The sequence below is a fragment of the Bombus pascuorum genome, chromosome 12, assembly GCF_905332965.1.
Source record: "Bombus pascuorum chromosome 12, iyBomPasc1.1, whole genome shotgun sequence".
Lineage (NCBI taxonomy): Eukaryota > Metazoa > Arthropoda > Insecta > Hymenoptera > Apidae > Bombus > Bombus pascuorum.
Genome location: NC_083499.1, coordinates 10,003,448 through 10,024,555, shown reverse-complemented (window position 1 = coordinate 10,024,555; position 21,108 = coordinate 10,003,448). Strand labels below are relative to the sequence as shown.

Sequence of the window (21,108 nt, the reverse complement as noted above, 5' to 3'; positions counted from 1 at the left end):
TTTGGTCGATCGAGGGAATTATTTCCGAACTTTGGGCGAGAGAGGACCGCGGGACGGCGAAGAAGCCGGCGTGCTTCTTGGATCGATTCGTTCGATAGGGAAGAGAGGTTCGTGTACACAAGGAATGATCGTTAATGGAAGATGTAATTGGAAAATACTTGGCGCGCCTCCGTTCAATTCGCCTTCGTGTTTGTTTGCGATACCGTGCCAAGCCGCGGCGAGTTATTGCAAGAATCCTGCTACTACCCGCCGCCATAATCCCGCGCGCTATATAAGCTTCCTGTTCCCTTGCCACGGCATCGTCCTATACGCTTTTACGCCGACATCCCCGTCATCTGAACAGAGATCGATGCCCTCCGCGTACCGGATGCCCGACAGCCGATCGGCCCCGCGAAATATGCGTTTTCATCGCTGGGAAAAAATCATTTCCTTCCGCCCTGGCGAGCCTCACGCGCCAGCCAAACTTTAAAGCGGGAATATCCAATATAAATACCGTCCCCCCCCCTTTTTTTACGACAAGGTTTCTACTACGGTTTTTGTTGTTCCATTGAAATATTGCCAAAGCTAGGGCTGTAGTTTTTTATTTAGAAACATTTTCCCAGGACATACATTTTTGTTAAGGATTTTCGAAGAATTTGACGAGGGTCAGATACGGGAGAAAGATGCGTTTCAGAAGAAACGTGGAATTTATTATTCTTTACTTTCTTGTAGTTGAAATTTGATTAGGATGGAGATATAGATTTGTAGCTTCGTGATAAATTTATTTTGACATATAGAAATATGGAGATTGCTTCGGGGACACGTATTTTTGTGAAAAATTTTGAGAGACTTTTGGGGGTCGATAAAAACGTTGGATGTGGATTTTCTTTCTCTCGTATTCTATGACAGAAATTGATTAGGTTAAGAAATGTAGAAACGCATCTTTCAAGCGCAATATTTGTATTAAATATTCGTTGTTCTAATCAAAGAAGAATTTTATATATTTCTTGGGAATTCAAGTGAATATTATATTTTAACATTAATTTAATTAATATTATTTACTACTTCAACAATGACAAACGGGGTATTGTAGTTTAAAAATTCGAATCGTCAAAGCAGTATTATAGCCGAAAAATTCTTCTGTAAGAATCCCATTTTCCAATCACGTCCAGAAAATCACGATTACTCTTGGCCAATATATTTCAGCGATAACATCGACCGATGGAAATTCAGCGAGCGGACGTACAAACGGAGAAACGAAACGATTCGGGATACATGTTCATCGCCGAGGATCTCGTCTGAATACTAACGGTCCTCCGTGACCTAGAAAAAGTGGCCATCCACCATCGACAAAGAGGAAGAACAGTTCTGAAGGGTTAGTAGCATGTACGTTTCGGTTTTTAAATTTAAGTCGCCGCGATGAATCGCGGAGGGAAGCGACCAGGAAGCTAGGTCATCCCTTTAAAGTCTTCAACGTACTACTATTAACTAGAAACAACGAACTACCGATGATCAAAGAAAGATAGCAATACGAAAAATGAAAAGAAATTTCACGCGAGAAAGAGAAGAAAATAGTAAAAGAAGGAGAAGACGAGCAGCTGCTGGTCCAGACTTTCGAGTTCGTCATCGTCGAGTAATAAAAATCGGGAAAGAAAACGCACGTGCTTGACATTTTTCAAGGCCATCTGACGGTCCAACGTACTCAGAACGCTTGGAGGCAGAAAGACAGACACGCTATTGGTCGGAAATCAAGATTTTTCCTCGGCGAAATCAAGACAGAAATCTTTCATTGGCCACTATCCGGTCCAAGGGGGGTCCTTTCACTCGTTGGAGAGAAAAGGACGCGATAAAACTTGCTGGGGGTCCTTCGAGATTCATTGGGGGTCTTCTTCTTTTTCCTTTAGGGGTGGACGAAGCGGAGAAATTCTTTCGTCTAACGGGGTGCATGTGACACTGGTCCGACCGGATTCAAGTGTGAGAAGAAACGTTGTACGCGTCTACGTGAACCGAAGGAGTTTCGGGTTAGCCAGGTTTCACATCTTCCTCGTAGTTGGAGGCAAGCAAAACACCCCTTTACGTACCCCTGCGATGCGACCCGTTTTTGCCGCTACTCGTTCCGAGAATAGTGGGTTATTTAAAGGGAACGATGGCTTTTACTTCCGGTCGTCGAGACAGTTTGAATTTTTAATCACGCACACGAGGCATGTCGCTGTAAGTGGGTAATTTTATTATCGATTGTTCGCTTCGGGGAACGTAGCTAAGATTTTACGCGTGCAGATGATTTAGAAGTCGTTTCACAACTTTTCCTTCCTTTCCGAAGAGCGTTATACTTCGATTTATAAAATATCTGCCATTTAGAGCTTGGACAAAATTTTGGGGTAAAAATTGAGAGACTCTGAATTTCCGAAATCTTGAAATTATTTTTGGTATATTTTTACAATTAGAGATTGTCGATAAACCGAATCAATATCTCAAGTTGTCCTAAGGTCCGCTAAGAGCTAGTTGTCGTTAAAATTATACAGATGTTGTTTGTAAAATTAATTTTGATTTTTATTAAACAATCTCGTATACGTGTTTTCTTTTATTCAATCACTTTAGACGTTGAACGTTTGAAGCCTCGGTTGACGTTAAATATTGGGACAATATTCACATGTATATCCGAAGATATAGGAGGTTATGAATTATGTTCTTAATTTTATCATAGACAATTTTCTATATTTTAGGATTTGTATCTTTGAAAAAAAAGATACCATTAAAGTATTTGATTAAAATTATTTTGGCTCCTTGAATTCTGGAATCCAAATTTTACGTACTGAATTCTATTTCTTTTCTAAATAACGAAGAGAAAATTCTTGATAAAGTCGTGTTTCGTTGAGTGGATGAAATTGTCGCGACACGAAAAACCCTCAGATATTAGCGAACACTTGGCAGACGCTTTGCTTCGTCCGGTCGAATTTAGAGCGAACGCAATGACACGAACTATTTTCGGAAATTCCTTCAGAAGTTTCGCTAGAGTTTCCAAGCTATTTATAAGATCATAGTCGTGTGTCGTTAGGATTGTGATGCATGGACAGTTATTAAGTAACGCGTGGGCCTTAATACGAAGATCAATAATATCAGTTTGCACTATGGTAACCAGTACATATATAAAAATGTTAAAGAAAAAGGAAAGAAATCGGAAGAATAATTAAAAAGAATAAATTTCAAACAGTTAGATTTAACCATAATTTTACAATTAAAATATGTAGACCCAGCGAAATATAAGCAGGTGCTGGTCGGATATTTTCTTCATTCTAAAAACGGTGGACGATACATAGTTGTAAACTAATATGATATAACAGATATTAGGTATAATAAATAATAGCTAATAATAGATATAACACGAATAAACAGATAACTTAGATCTCCAAAACGTAGCACAGTATCAAAAATCTCAAAACTCGAATATTCTTCGTAAAACGTTGAATGGATTGGACTCGATTATATAGAGAGTGTAATGATTACGGTCATTAAAAAACGGAGCAGAGGCATTACGATCATTTAAAAGCGGAGTCTCGAGAACGAATAAGAATTACGATCGAGTCGTTAGATTCGCAGAGAAACAAGGAACCTAGTTCGGTAACGCGTCTCCGACAGAATAGAACGAAACGGAAGGGGAATAGGAGCAGTTCCGGTGTGTCGCGGTCGTTTGCACTATCGTAAGTTTATGTCGTCGGTTGCAGGCTAACCTCTGCCAGCCTCTCGCGCCCTTTTATACGACACGATAGTTTCATCGCGAAACAGCCAGCGTTCGCATCTGTTGCCTTTCCCATTACCGTGCGAACATATACCAGCCCATTTGCTGGCCGGTAAACTCGAGTGCGCTCTCAATTTCCTCGTCTCTCTCTCATCGTTTTCTTCCTCGTCGTCTCTGCTTTTGTCGTCTCTCTTTCTCTCTATCTTTTCACACTTTCCTCTATTGTTTCGTTTTGGTTCTGCTTTTTGGTACTTTCTTCTTCCTTCCTTCTTTCGTTACATTTCTTTTAGTCATTTCTTGCTCCTTCTTTTCGATTTCTTTATGTCAATATTCTTCTTTCTTTACTGTTGCCACGTTTTCCACGTTTCCTCTGTAATTACTCGTTTTATTTCCATGACGCTATTCGTATCATTTCAGCGAACCCAACTATCCGCCCTTTTGAATGGCCGATCGATAGAAACGCAGGTTGAATTAACCTTTTGCGGCCAATGCATACACGTGAAGATACAATATGTATAAATTTTTCTGAAATTTTGATAGCAACTTTTCAAACGATTCAATAGTAGCGAATAGACACCGGCGATTCGTCGAGAATCGTATGCATTGCATGACCGCTGTTTTTTTAAATATAATTTATTTTATATAAATATTTGGAAAGCTTCGTAATTTTGTTTCTCTGAAGTTGTAATATCCTATAATAGTAACATGCGGAACAAAACACGCAGTAGCTACGCTAAACGTAGCTCATTGAAACAACATTCGCAAAAGTTGAACCTGAAAGTTTCGCGTGTATAAATTTACAATCTACTCCAAGTATCATTTTAACCGTGCGCTCTGGCATTATTTCAACTTCAGATTGAAATTACATCTCTCTCTTGCCGATATACGAGTAAATTCGATACATTTTGATCAACGAAAAGGGCCGTAATTGCAACGGAAACGTGCTAAAACTGTTCGCTAAATACATATATAGAATTTCAGAATGTAGAACGTGAATAATTTCTCCTTCCTTGCCCGATCACAAAATGTTCTGTTTCAAAGGTCAGATATATGAAACGCAACTTCTTGTAATCAATAGGAAATCATAAAAATAACTTCCTCGTTAAAAAATGAAGTTATATTATTAAGAAGAACAACACAAAATTTCACCGTTTTTCATATTGTTACTTTATCAATATCGTTGCATAGATTTTAATAAATATTTTATCAACAAGATAGATGTAACAATGAAAATAAATAGATGATATTATGTACACAAAATATAAAAATGATATATACAAGTACTCCGTTCAAAGCATGTTGAAAGAAAGATTCTATTATCGTTGTGTGAAAATATTCAATGTAATTTTTCTTTTGCAACAAAGCAGAGGTAATACAGTAGCACAAAAATGAACACGCGTTCGTAAAAATTGGTGTACATCGACGTCCGCTACGACTTGACAATTTTCTCGGAATTTTTACATACTATAGCGTTGTACTAACTCGTAAAACGTACATTTTCGCAGCTGACTGCTCTCTTTCCGCTGAATAAACTCCTCTTATATCACGGAAAGCGTGCTTTATAGCTATGTACGTATAACTGTTTTTAACTATTTGCGGGGAAACTTGCGGGATATATATAATATACGTTCTTTTCTCTCAGTGGGATCCCAGATTTTTATATCTTCCATTATGTTTTACTTTTCTGAATATAATTCAGTAATTCTAATTGCAAGTTCAGCTTTCTATTAAGGAACAAATCTTCGTTTAAATCATAATTGAACCACAACGTTCTATAAATTGACGATTCAGACAGATATCAAATCATAAAAGTATTCTTAGAGAACGTATCAAAGAACGAGAAGCTCTATATTACGAACCTGGGCAATTTTGGAAAATTTCTTCTGTAATATCGGAGAATGTCCTCTGGGAAATATATCATAATGATTTTTCTTCGAAATTTCCTTCGTATAATAGTTTCCTTGCATTTCCTATCTTTTTACACAAAATTCTTTAATTGTATCGCAATCACTGTTATTAAAAAATCAATTTAATCAAATGAAAATAAAGGAATTCATATTTAAAAAACAAAAAAATGAAACACAGAAATACGATTATATGAAAAACAAATAGTACATTGCAAATACGCAATATTCAGCATATACAGGATACAAATAAACGTTTACTCTCTATTATTTAGATGACCAAAAAAAAAAAAAAAAAAGAAAGAAAGAAATAATTATCATCACCGGCGAAGTCTACCATTACGAAATTTTTGAACATAAGTTAAGGTTTTAACGAAAAATAGAATTTCACATTACTCTTTTCCATCTTCCTCTAACTGCAAAACGACAAGAGCACGGAAATGCATTTGGATGCGCTAACCAGTTTGGTCCGGTAAGTCAGAAGCAGCGAGACGAAAGCGTCGAAACCCGTAAATACGAATCTCCGTGGACCAGCTGCATAAAGATAAAGCCGTCCAACGAACGGACCGAATCCTCTCGATCCCTTCATTACTATGCGAGGGCGTATCCAAGAGCGCGTACCAGATCATATTAATTTAATCCATACTCTCGTTACAAACTCTATCTTATAGCCGGTTAGGTGAAACGGCGATCCGAGGTTGGCTCTCGATCGTGTCGCCAATTTGTTTCACGAGTTTATTCGTGCGCACGTCCGCGAAACGCGCCTCTATCGCGCAATCCGGAAATATTTATTATTATTACTGGCGCTTCTATCCGCCGGTGAAACTTTGTGCAGCTTCTGATCTATCCACAACGATGGCCGACCAGAGTGCATACATATTAATGCAACCGAACGATCGTCAGCTTGCGTCTCGTCTCTTCATCTCGCCCTTTCTCTATCCTCCCTTTTCATCGCTACTCCTGTGTTTCCTTTCGACATACAATTTTCCACCGCTGTCGCTGGTTAATATTGAACACCTTTCTCTGTGGTAGTTTCGACGAATTTTCGTTGTTCGAGTTTTACTGTTAACTGTTCGGTTCGAGCGGTTGAGCAGAGAATTGTACATGTGAGGTTGCGTTGTGCCGCGAATTTGGACCCAAATGGGAAAATGCGGACGCGAGGGATGAGGAAGAATGTTGGTTTGGTTTTTGATGAAACACACGATGCAGGTGTTTGGAGAATTCCAGATGCATTTAGCAATGAGGTTATTTGGAGGGAGAGCGTTCGTTGGAAAAAGATTGCTTCAAGTAAGCGTAATCTTTATCGGAGTGAAAATCGACGAGGAAGTAAGTAATCAAAGGAACTTTTAGTTTCAGTAGTTTAGTAATTTTTTGATTCGAGAATATTTAATATAAAGTAATAAAAAATGAAATTTGATATTTTAGCATTGGTAACATTAAATAGAAAGTTTGCTTGTTTTTTTTAATAATGCTTTGGGTATCTTCTTTCGTAATAATTTGTTGGACAATGATAAGACAGTGCTTCGTCTTAACGAAGTTGGACGGAAGTCAAAGCCAAAATTCCTTTTCAACTTGATCGTGACTTTTCTCTTTAACTTTAAATAGCATAGATTCGATAGGAAGATGAGATTGGTTTGGTCTATCTGATCAAAGTAAATTCCTAAGTATATATATAGCCGAATTGTCAAAATATTTCTAATTCAAAAGTATCGATATCTAATTCTTCTTGTTACTTCACATTCGATACGTTGCAGAAATAGCGATCTACTTAAACTAACAGGGTTTGCAATCTCGCTGATAATTTATATTTGAAATTCTGTTTTAAAATATAATTAATTATATAAACGAAGCTAATGGCGTTACACGAAATAAAAATAGAAGCAAATAAGATATTATATTCTTATCGTTTTATTTCTTTCGCTCCAAATATCATTTCTATCCAATGTTACTCAAGCCTGATGGAAAAAATCACATGAAATTAACTCGTAATTCAAACTGCATTATCGTTACTAATTGAAACAATTTCTATGAAAAATCCCTTTTTGTTTCTTCACAGACCCATCTATACAAACTAATCCCCTGCAGCATCACATTACGCCGTAAATCCAACGAATATATCCCAACACTGTCGACACGTTGGAAGAAGATCTGAGTCGAAATGGAGGAGTAAATCGGTCGTCATTCGAGTCTTGTAACTGTTATTGCCTCGTATCGATTGGGGATCGACGAACTGGAGGCCTCACCAGGGAAACGATTTAAGATAATCGAGGAGCCAGCCCTCTCGGTTCGTTCGTCGGGCAACGACGAGCTATCGATAGAATAATTTTCGAGCGACTGTTCTCTCCGCTCAATCCCGGTTCTTTATTAATATTCGTCGACGTCCAAGAGTTAGGTTCGCAGCTGTGCCGTCCGCGGCGCGATTGAAAAGAGTCGGGGCAGGTGCTTTTGGAATTCGAATAGGGGGAAAAGCCGTCGGAGCGGGTTACTTGTGATTGCAAATCCTTGCCGATTCGATCTCGTTTCCTTCTCTCTTCCCGGTCGCGTGGGTCATTGTGCCTCGAATTGTGTCAGAAAATTGCCAGCCCGCGCCTTGTACAACACGGAACGGATTTAGAAAATTCGAATCCGTGATCTGCTCGAACAGTTCCTTCAACGAATCCTGTGGTTTGATATTCCAGATCCGATGGCAAGGCGTGAAATATGCGACAGAAGAGAATATATGGTGCAGATCGAGGGTACAGTGAAATGAATTTTTGAAATTTCTAACGAACAAATTTTACCAACGACTTTAGAATTTGAATAAAGTATGTTTGAAGAAAAACTGTTGAGTTTCGAGAATTTGATCAATGAGAGGTTGATCAATCCATATCGTTTTACAATTATTATTGCCAGCATTCATAAACGCTGTAATTAATCTTTCGTCGACGGAATTTAACGATTTTCTAGAATCGTATCAAATTTGATCGATCAGAATGTTTCTGTGAGTTTCGATTATACTAACGGATACTCGTTACTAGTGAAAATCATGAGATTCCTATTATATTTATAACCTGTTTATTCTATTCTATTCTATTCTTTCTAGAGACTAAAATTCTGTTTGTGGTTTAATCACACAAAAGGAATCGTATCCTCGTATCTCCAAAATATTTTATATTACATGCCTCGACCCTTTTAAACGTCCCAACGTCAGTACCCAACACCATTTTTACAACCATATCACCGTATCTCTTCGTCCAACTGTACCACTCATTCGAGAGCGTCAGCGCGAGATTCTCCGGAAACCGAACGCCATGGGCTCGTGACGCGAGTCACGAAAAGAAGGAAAAAGGATGGGCAAAAGAGGATATGACGACGCGAGAAGGAACGCGCGTGGATTTGTCGTTGACACGTTCCGTGAATGGGGGCTGGTTAAACCGAGCGTGTAAAGCCCGAAACGTTGCGTGACTGCAGTCTGCAGCCGGCTGTTACACGGAGGAAGCTGCGCATAGTGTGTGCGATGGTATCGAATACTAACGCATATACATCTCTTATTCGCATTTGTGCACGCACAGACACGGAATACGCTATTCGCAGCGAAAAGTTCGCCTGCCAGAACGCTGACTAAGAACACGTCGTTACCTGTGCAATTTGTGGCCGTCGTGTTTACTCTTTCACTTTCCCTGCCTGGCCGGGTCTAATGTTTTAGGCCAGTCGCTTTAAATCACTGCCTCGCTTCGGCCACAGCTATTTCCGGCGGAATTGGAGCAGCCGATCGGTCCGCGCGCGTTTTTCCATCTACGCGGACCGATTGCACCGTTCGTGTAATTTACGTTGATCGATCAGTTCGCGCTTCGTAACGCTGCCAGAGATTTATTTTGTCCGTAGAAAGCAGAAATATATATATGTATATATAGTATATTTTTTTTCTATGGAAATTGATGGTGGCGACGTGATCGATGAAGATTAGACAGCTGGAGAAACGAAGTTTCCAATGGAAAAAGTCATTCGTTGCTGGCTCGGGTTAGCTTTATGTCATCAATTACGAAATACGATAGAGAAAGAATTGAAGAAGGTTTTACGGGTTTATAGAATTTGTCAAAAGGAATAGAAAATGTTCATTTAGAATTGATTCTTAATATTGAGCAAGGTTCGTACTTTTAGTACTTTAGTAGAATCTAGTTCCGTCGCATCTTCTGAAAATACTTTATGAATTTATCTTATTCGTGCAAAGTAGATGAAATAGAAAAGTTCCGACCAAACGTTTGAAAAACAATCTCTGTAATAAAATTCACAAAATCTTGACTCTAAGTACTACATTAATCAAGCAGTGGTTTTATTCTTCCCAATAAGTAGCACAAGCACTTCAAGAGCCAGCCGCTTATTTTCAAACATCACGCGGGATATCCTACATTTAATATCCTATGTTTCCAGAAAGTACAACTCCATCACAATACAATCTCCTATCCAAAAATTATCCACAAAGAAACCAAACTTCTGAGCAAACATTCGGAAAATAATTCCTTTAAAGAACTGTAAAAATCCATCCAGGATGTCTTTGTCGTCAGAACTGCTCTGAATTGATCCGCTGGGTAAAAGTATTTCTCTCCAGAGTAATACGAACCATCCTTTGATCTCGCGGAATGGAATAAAGCTCGAACGCATCCCGACAGTGTCGATTGTTTCGCTGTCTCGACGAAAGCAGACCGAAAGTCCGTGAGAATTCGTTGGCCCGCGAATTCCTAGCCAATTATGAGCAGGTCCCCGTCTCGTCTTCCTATGGTAACGACGATTCCAACGATTTCTTCGTTCCTACTCTCCAATGAAAGGGGGTGGAAGGAGCGGAGGACGCGTTCATCCAGCTTCGTCGTTCTATCGGCGAAGATCTCATACATATTAATGGCGAACCGATCGATTTCGGGGCGAATTCGCTTCTTGCTCTGTTTAGGGACGTCGACGTTTCGGCGCGTAAGCCCTTCCGTCGGCCACAATGGTTATTATGCCATTAACGTAATGAAGTTAGGTGGCGGTAAAGGTTCCGGTGCCGCTGGGACGGCCTCTGCCTTGTTCAAAATACGAAGATCGTGATAAAACAGGGAACGTAGGCATTTTGATAGTAAACGAAAGGCGATCTTTGCATACGTCCTTTGGTTAATCGGAAGCTTCGACCGATGTAAGAGCCGTAAGTATTAAAAGAGTAAGAAAAACGGATTTCTTAATGAGAAGGGATGCAAATTATACGCAGAATATGGCGCAACATAGTAGATGTTGCAGACTGTAAAATATAAAAGGAGTTCTCTTCAACAACTGATTCTTCTCCTTTGTTATAATACTTATTAGTAACGTCCGTGCCTTCTTTATATTTTAATTAAAATCTTCCAAAGGATAGAAAGAGATCCGAATGCCGAACGTATTTTCAATGAAACATCGTAATATTCTCCAAAGGTGTATACATGAAATTCATTTTTACGTTCATTCAAACGGGATCGATAAATTTTAAATAGGCGACGTATATTTAAATTTAATTAAACTACTATATTCTTAAATTTCTATATTCCCAAGCCCGATAATAATCACGCAAATTTAATCGTTCTTCGCGTTGCTGGTTTTATGCAAAATAAAAATATTAACACCCAGAACGTTTCAAACGAATGCGTCGAACAAAGAATATTGCAACTTTTTCTTATACCTACGTGTAATATTTATATTCCGTAAATTTGTAAAGATTGTATCTCGATCGTGAATTAATAGTCGTCTAGTAAATCGAAATTACTGAAAATATGTAAATACGCGAACAGTGTAGAACTGTGTAAATTGTGTCAACAAAAATTAAAGGCAAAGGATACCTCGGGGATTTCTCAAGGGATGTTGATTCTTGCTAATGCATCGCGATTAGCGTTTATTGTTCTTATACATAGATTGGAGCAAACGGTAAACAATTTGTCCCCACGGTGGACCGAGTAACTACTATTAGATCGATTAAGTCAACGTGCAAGACGCATGGCTGATATGTTTAGGTGGCTGGAAACTGAATTCCTTGTGGCAACAACGTGGCTGTTTGCCGATTGTATTTCTTGTATCAACAATTGAGAAATGTACCGATGTTACGGATCGTGATTGCTTTTGTTTCACGCGACCAGTCGAAACTAACTTGCATGAGACAGGATTACTCCAAATCCCTCTGTTGCTGATTCATTATTAAACGTTCACTCAGAAATAGCCCAATAGCCAGTTACTATTTTTATACGAAACACGTCATTGACTGAAACTTTGAAACCACTTTTCCAGTTATATTTACGGTACGTAGAACCGATATCTCAAATTACACATAATTTTATTAACGACAAGACAATTTCTTTTATAATTAATTATTGGCGTAATTACAAAAGGAACCAAACGAATACTAAAACAACGTTTGCCAATAATCTCCTTATCTTATTCCAGCGTTCGTGAAATCCAATAAATCTTATTTAACGCAGACTCACAAACGTCCTCCGCTGTCCGTTATAATTTTTGCTAGCAATTTGCCATGGAAAATATAATTAGTTGTAGCGATAACCCACAAAAATCACGATTCAACGTTGTAATCAGCGAAACCGCTGAAGAACAATTCCAAAGTATCCACGTGATCTCTCTGTGTGGATTTTTATCCCCGAAATCTCGCATTCATCATTACAGAATTTAGCCATATAATAACCTTATTTCGAATTGAATCCTGAACCAGAACAATGAAAAACCTCTCTTTCTAAAAAGCTTCAGATTCCCATTAAATTTCATGTTCGCTTCTAAATTAATATAAATATCTAATAAATGAAAGTTCTCATCAATTTTATTTGTTACAAAAAATCCTTTCACCTATTAATTTTCGTCCATTTGGTCAAAGAGCTGGATTACCTGGATCATACTGATTCGCGTTAATAGAACTCTGAGAATTTAACCGAATAATCCGAAACGACCAACTTCTGAGAGCAGGAATAACAGATTATCATGGCCGTTTGAAAAGGGAGCAAATGTAAATTGGCAAATTATCGCAAAGCCAAAAAACGAGAGTTAGCAGAGAACGAATCGCGTGGACATGCTCGCCTCCATAATTTGAACACTGGCTATCGGCATTTTAACGGGTCACGCTGATTAGTTGAAATGACAAAATATATCATTAGGCACCGTACCGTCTGCTGTCTCGTTAAAATGCTTTTGCGTCCGACACGAAATATCCCGAGTAATGTATGCACTTTGCAACGTCACAATGTCCAACTGCTATTAAGTAATAGTCAACAAGATATTTCTTTGTCGCGCGTCACATCCTGGCCGGACAGCAATTTCAACGAGTATATTGCGCATTGTCGTCGACTATTACATTGTGTATAATGTATTTTAGATTTTAAATCTTTGTACACTTCTGAGAATCTTTTCTTGTATTTTCTTGCTTTGGTATTTCCTTTGGAATTCCTACTCTGTTCATAAACGCACATTTATATATACACGCAATATCTAGAGAGCAAGTTCCTTTGAGGAATAAATAAAAACGGAAGAAGTTTCGGAGAAACCTTTAGAAATTTGTGCCTAGGTTTTTCTTTCAACTTTCAGTCGTTGTTTTTGGAAACAATATACGTTCTTCCAATTGTTCAACACTAGAAATACCACAGCAGTCAAAAATGACTGGTTCTACAATTTTACAAATGTGTCAACCCTCTTTTAGGGATCATGGTCGCAGATGGATTAATAATACCAAAGATGTACTACATAACATGGAATTGCTTTTGTAAGAAAGTAATAAATCAGTAAATATAAAAATATTCCATTATTACGTATTTTTTAAAGACCAGTCGTTCTGATTGTCTTTTGGTATAAATAGCTTCGTGTTAATTATCGGTAGTTCTAGCGTTAAACATTAAAAAGAGTAGAGGAAATTAGCTTTGTGTCAAGATGGAAATTCATATTTATAGCGTCAATGTTTAACGCAAAATGATTAAACGCAAGACAATTTTTCAAAATTTTACTCACCTGTACGTGACTCCAGACTTTGGGTTTCGGGCTGGATCTCGCGTTGTTCGTTGCATTGGAACTTCCACTGTTATTCGAAACGTTTCCAGATGAAGTCGTGGACTTGACGGACGGCTTTTGCGTTTTTGAAATATGTGTTATGACTGTGGTTGACGAATTATTACGTTGTTGCTGAGGCTGTTGCGCGGATGTTTGTTGCTGTTGTTGCTGTTGCGTTTGATGCATAATCTGTTGAATAAGCTCCAATTGTTGCTTTGTGAGGCCGTCGTTACTGGCACCAGGAGACGTGGCACTCTGTAAAACACAGAAAAAGAACAGAGATATCAGTAATTATTCGTGTTTCTCGGGCAAATCCTACGACTATTGAACTTTTATTTACTTTAGAGTTACAAACAATACAAAAAACATTGTTTATGAGAAAAAGTTAGCATTGATTTTAATATCTGAAGAGAAATATCTTTACTCTAGAATACTAGTGAATCGTTGGTGTGAAATTCAACAATATAATTTAATTGTCTAGAAATAAATGAAAAATTATGAAATAGCTTAAATAATTATTTGCAGAATTTATAAAACAATTGAAAAAGCGTGGATTATTTTTCTTATTTCGTTCCTGAAACTTTTCGAGTCCCTGCCTCGCTCAAAAAAGAACAAAGAAAGAATAATCCTACAGAAAAAATTTGACGATGACCTAGAAACCTTAGTCGATTAAAGCTAGGTTGAAAATCTACCTCAAAATGGACAACTTCGTTTCAGTGTTTAACGATCTTCCCTAAGAAATTCACTTCGTTCCGCATTAGCGCGCGCAAATCCTTTAGAAATAACCTGACGAGAAATCTAATTGAAATTCTAGCTTTTTCAGCTTCTATTTCTCACGTCTTTCGAATTCCTCGATTATAAATATAATTCAAATACATTGTACTATATTGAAGAGCCGGAATTTCGCTACTCGATGACCAAATTTTAAACGAACGCGATCTTTATCGATCGAATGGAACGAATAACACAAAAGAGCGGGTTTTTCCCTTCTCAAGAAATTCCATTCGCCATGAACGTTAACGACCATCGTAATATTTGCGAAAGAATCGCCCCATAATACCGGTGCGCTATATAGTTGGCTTACGCACATGCACATGCCTAAACTCGCGATACGTGGCCACCAAGCGAACAATGAAACTGATAGCCAGCGTATATACTGGACGACGCAGCTGTGCTATGGTACACTATAGTTGTACGCATTGTTTTATAGTCGGAGATCTCGTAGTATGTGAGCTGCGTTCGTACTACCGCCAATTTCTCCAGATCGGAACCCCGTGGCGACGTGCAACGAAGGAAGATGCAAGCGAACCGCGTTATTTTATTTGGATCGAGTTATATAGAAAGAAAACAGGAAAATAAAACGTACGACCGTAATTGGATTTTGTATAGTTTTATACAAACTGCGGCAGATGTTAGTGTTAGAAAAAGTTTTCATTGGAACTATTGGATATAGAGACCAATATATATATATATATATATATATATATATATATTGGTCTCTATATCCAATATATATATATATATAAAAAAAGATACATTTGATGTACAACGAATTTTTCTAGATCGACTGCTAGAAAAACGCAGGCAGCCGTTCCTTCTTTTTCTTTCTTTAATGGGAGCATTTTTCAAATCCAAAGATTCGGGTTTGTTGCAAAACTATCAGATTCCTACCGTGGTAATTTATCTCCTCCAATTCTAAACTCAAGAGAAATAATATCCAGACGATAAATTCGGATAGAACGTTCCGCATGAAGTACAATAAAATGCAGGAAAAAAAAGAACGCGAGGGAGGGGAAAAAAGAACGAAAGAAGGATAATAAAAAAAAGGGCAATACAGGGAGAAAGAGAGAGAAATAGGGGAAAAGAGCGCGAGCGCCAGAGTAGACGCGTACCAACGAAAGAATGGCGGATGCGAGCAGTGGTTGTCCTGCCTGCTGATCGTTTTTCGACGACACACCATGGAAAAACCGTAGACGACGGTACGTTCACCTTTTTCGCTTTTTTCTCTTTTTCTTCTATTTTCTTTTTTTTTTTTTTTTTTTTTTTATTCTACTCGATGGAACGACGAATGACGAGAGCGGTAACAAAGGGACACGACGGGGGCCGGATTTCACGATTTTTAATTAAGAGACCGGTCCCATTGGGTTACCACGGACACGCCCGGCATGCCATTCGTGTCATCGCTTTCCGAACGATCCTCGGACTCGGTTTCCTGAATTATTCGGGTGTGATCGCGGAAAGGCCGGCCATTCAATGCTCCCTTCGTTCCTGTGCAAGCGTTTTGGTTATTACGGACGGCACCCAGTCGAAAAATCTCCGGACAACTGACGGCAAGCAAGAGATATGTGCGGGATATGCGCATTTGTGTTACGCGGTTTCATTGATTCTGACTTGTTTGTAAGGACCAGTCGCAACGTTAATTTCGTATAGAGAGCCAGACGTATTATTTTTCAATTTATGCATGATGTTTGTTTGCGATTAGATTGGTGGGAATATTTTCTACTTACAAGCAGCGAAGTGTATATTTTCATAAGGGGTATAAAATAAAAGAATAACGAAATTAAATAATTGTTGTTATTTCTATATTCAGAGGTAGGATCACGATAGTTATTACTATATTGTATGGATAAATCTATCGCACCGTTCTGAGCCCAAAAAAGCCTTTATTTCACACGCTTACATGGACCAGGGAAAAAATAAACAAAAAACATCTTAAAACTATCGATTGTATCTAGAACAATCTTCTAGTTACTGTTTTTTATAACTAGCGCATCTGCATATGGAGGGCGAGCACGAACTCACGTTGTCACTTTCCTACAATAATATTTTAAGATGTAAAACTATAAATTATTGTATTTTAAGAGAAACTATTTTACTTATTAGGCGAGGATTAAAAAAAAAAAACACTCGCAAAGTTAAATTTTAAAAAATTTAAAACTATTCGAACACTCGTATCCAAAACGATCGAAACGATTAATTTTATTTTACCCTTTAGTAGTATTTCCAGGCAAAGCATAAAGAAATAAACTAATCAAGTGTCTGGATCGCTGAATTTTCATATTTAAATTTCAATACTCTACAAACAAGCGTACGCATACTTATTTTATTACGTAAACAGCTTTCGACCCTCGCACTTTATGGTAACCACGGTGTCCAATCCAAAACCAAAAGAAAGAAAAAAACAGCTCGGATCCAGCTGACGCGAAATAATTTCGCCACGGAGGCAGCCGCTAATCACTTTTACCCGGGCGCGACGAACATGGACCGTGGGACATCTACAGGGGGTGGCGAGCACGAATTGGAGCGTCGATTAAAATTGGATTTGTTAATTAGCACAGGGAATGTGGCGGCGCGGACGTTCCCGATCCGTCTCATACCTTATTAAACCTTCATTTCGTAATTCCCACGCTACCATTTGTCATCGCTGTAATCAGTAGCCGGTTGTTTTCCGCTGGCACCACCGCGTTTTTCTCACCCTCCGCACTGACACAGGGTAGAACGATCGAGCAAGATATTTTACGCTACCTCGCTGCTACGTCCGTTGGCTATTGTTGCGTTACGCGAACAAATCACGGTGAATTGTTGTTCCTCTGTACGTAAAAGTTGGATTCGACTATGTAAATTTGTATATGAAGTTAGCGGAATTATTTTTCCTTTCTTGTTTGGCAAAATTATTCCAGAATTGTATCTTTTGTTCCTTATGTTTTTAATCGATCAATTGTTTCACGATGTTGAGGAATATTTTTTAATACAGCAGAATTTCTTGCGAATGTGACTGTAAAATTTGACGATATATTTAACGAGGAAATTACTGCATTCGTTCTTTGGTAATCGTTTCCAGCTTCGTTTAGACAAATTCAGATACGTTTATTTCACGACTAACCTGTTATCCAGGAATATACAGACACAAAGTTCTTATTAAAACAGTAGAATTGTAGTTTTCTGAAACTTATACGTTCGAAGTACATAACTATAACATTTATAATATTGATAAACCAATTGAAAAGAACTTCAACACGAAAACTATTAAATCACTTAGAACGTTCTAAATTATATAATAACATGTACATAATCGTATCTTTTAATTCTTTTACGTCGCCAGTAGCTCATAGGACTTAACGTGGCTATACAGAACGAAAGAAAATAAAAAATACCAATAAAACGAATATACGAATGTAAAAGTCAATCAGAAATAATTTTCATTGATCCATCGTTCTCACAAAGGTGCATAAAATAAATCCACCATATTCTTTCCCAATCAATTCGCTTTAAATCTTCCCCATGCGGTGCGAGGGTGAGCGACAGAGGGCGAAACAAAACGAAACGCGCACGGTTAACTAATGTGGCCGAGTAAATATCGAATAATTATAATTAAATATTTAGGAGAAAACGCAGAGCCCTCCGGTGTATTTTATACCGTATGAAGAATTAAAGGCGTGAGATTGCATACGTGTGTAACGTACAATGTTTGTTTTCTAAATATATATCCGTACGTTTTCGATCCCTTTAATTTTCTGCTTGGAACAGAAATCAGCCGGCGTATGTTCGCTTATTATTAATATCGGACACTTTGTGGCCGCATAAAGGCATTGGAAAGAGACACGGCTTTCACAGGAACTCGTTTATGGTTAGAAACAAAGCGGTCCTCTACCGAGCTTTCGAACGCTATTGACTTTTTCAGATTCTGATTTCGAACATATTTCGAAGCGGCACAATGATATTGTGTTATTTCAATACACCGATGCACGTGCGAGGGTCGGAAAAATTTGCAGAACGATCACGATTGTTCTCGTTCAAGCGATCGTTACGTATGAATCTTTTAGAAGCGCGAAAGCCCGCCTCAATTTGAATCTTTAACGCCGTTTACTTTTGAGCGCGGTACTTCGGCGCTAAGACCACATGGATCATTTTTTTCTTTCATTTTTCTATTCTGATTGTTTAAAGCTTGAAACTCTAGATTTTGTTTCGTTGGCAAGCTTTAAGAAAGAAAAATAAGAATCGTAAGATTGAGAGTGAAACTAGTGAATTATTCGGCGAATTATTAGTGAATTATTATTAAAGAGCGATACGTGGAATTTATTTAATTGTCTGCTTACGGTTATTTACAGTTTGTTCAAATTAGAATAAAATTACTAAATGCGATGAAATCAAGTAAAATACTTAAAGTCAAGAATTAGTTCAACTATTACGAAGAATTTGAAATAAAAAAAAAGAAAATGTAAAATGTTACGACGTCTTTTAGCATCGTTGAAAATTTTCCTCAATTTCTGAAGGAAAGTTTAAGATGTGTTTAGAATTGTTAGAAAATTTCCAAGCAGCAATTCTACAAAAATAATTCTATCCTTCTTAAAGTAAGAATTTTTCATCTTATACATGGAATTATTAAAAAATTGACTTGCTTCTATAACTTAGAAATTTTTCAATTTTCATCGCAAAAGTTTGACACGTTTTATACCTAGATCACACTTGCGATGCACGTACACCGAGGAAACGACTATTTGTAATCATAACAAAGTGGCTCCAGACACGGTCCATGAGGGAAACGCATTTGTTAGCCACTAGCTCACGGATGTTCGTTCTTCACAACGCCTCTGAAAGTTCGGTGTTATCTCTTGTTGGACGAACGAGCTTCCTTGACAAATCGTCGTTTCCGACGATAGGAGTATGTCGACGAACGGCACCACTTGGACTCGTTTTCACCCTCTTGCATCTTTCTTCGTTCTTACTGCTCGTTCACCATATTCCCTATCCACGTGTGAACGAACACTTCCTTCTTCCTATCTTCCTGTGCGATGTATCATTGACAATTACAGGCAACGTTTCGTAAAATTACTCACAAGAGCGAAAATAGCAACAATTCTTGTCGGAGACGAAGACAATTGCATTTAACATACAATAGTACTTCTTAATGATATTTTTGATAAAATAAGAACTTATCTATATTAATTCAATTTAAGGAGATATATGTATATTACTCATGAAATTAGAAATATTAAATAATTCATGGATGTACATTTTTCTATTTATGTAATTATCTCGAATTTTGAATTTCTTAATTACGAATTTACATAACTATCTCGAATTCACCGAGATTTATATTCTAAAATCACATAAATTACGTACCTGTTTCTATAAATGATATCCGAATGTCTATATATTCGTACAAGAACATTTTCGATATTCCGATTGAGAATATCACGTTGCTAGAAATTCAGGTTGAAATTTCAATATTTAAAAATACCTACTTCAACAAAGAATCCATCATTTAAGCATGAAAGGCCCATTCCAAGGCTTTCATCGCGTCCGCACGCCATAGTAATTTTCGCTGCAATTATTGGCCACGATGTCTCGCATCATCTTGCCACCCTCCTTAATTCCTTCCTTCCTACCCTCGTTCGACACTTTCCAACGGCACGGCTGGCGCGTCCGCGATTTCAGAATCCATCGTGCTCACGCGAGAATCGCATTATTTTTCTGCCAGCCTCCCTCCATCTCTCACGTCGCTACCACGCTCGTTTATCATCCGCCTTTTCTCAGAGACGACCCACTTTTCTCCGGGGCGCGGTTGTCTTCCTTCCTCCCACTGTTTATGATATTTTCGCGTCTCCGTTCTATTATTTATAAGCATATACACGGATGCTTCCTCTGTTCGTTTCCGGTGTTGCTTCCGCGAGGTCCCGCAACCACCAGAGATGCTCTTTTATTTCAATTGTTCCAGAGTGAAGGAAACGCGGCGAGCTTTTAATTATTCGACCACGTTTTTTGCGCTATAGCCAATGCAATTCTCTTTACCGTTACGTCTCTTTTCTCTCTTTCTAGATTTACCTGCCACTGTGCTAGTTTGTCTGCGTGATAGCGTTAAACTTTGTTTAGATGGCAACTTGGTACCGATTTAGTCAATTTAGTCTTTAAGTATGTTCGTTTGCGATTAGGACACAGAGTTGGAGATAGAATCATATGTACTAAGCAATTACAATGTTTTATAAAAGTTAAATTTCTGTCATACTATAATTTCATGAAGTATTAATACATTTTCTTTCAGTAAAAAAACTTTCAAAGAAACTCGTGGCAATTTGCAAATTGTGTATTATTACATATTTCTATAAATGAATTATATCTTGCGTATCTTATTCTTTTTTTTCCATTAATAATTCCGTTTAAAGGAAATTTGATCAATACCAAAGCCAGATATAATCCGAACGTAACGATCATTATTAGATTACAGCATTTATAAATTCTCCAACTATGTGATGTGCATGTAGAAAAGTACACAAGTTAACAGTGTTGTACAAACATTTATGGGTATGCAGCTTAATCAATTATGTTAATTATCTAATATATTTAATAACGTGCTCGATAATGAATCACGTTGATTAATGATAGCACTAGCATATTAATATATTCATGACGTGGAAGCAAATAAACATCGATTCAACATCTGCAACGGGGAATATTTTACTTTTTAGTCCC

At 37.8% G+C, this 21,108-nt stretch overlaps 1 protein-coding gene across 5 annotated transcripts in view; it reads right to left on the bottom strand.

Annotated features, from left to right (window-relative positions):
- LOC132912642 (uncharacterized) overlaps positions 1-21,108 on the bottom strand; it is a 609,022-nt gene that overhangs the window by 80,341 nt on the left and 507,573 nt on the right. For all 5 annotated transcript variants that reach the window (XM_060970231.1, XM_060970232.1, XM_060970235.1 and 2 more), the window contains one exon: positions 13,600-13,893. In XM_060970231.1, coding sequence (XP_060826214.1) covers positions 13,600-13,893 — 294 coding nt within the window. The remainder of the gene's footprint in view (positions 1-13,599; positions 13,894-21,108) is intronic.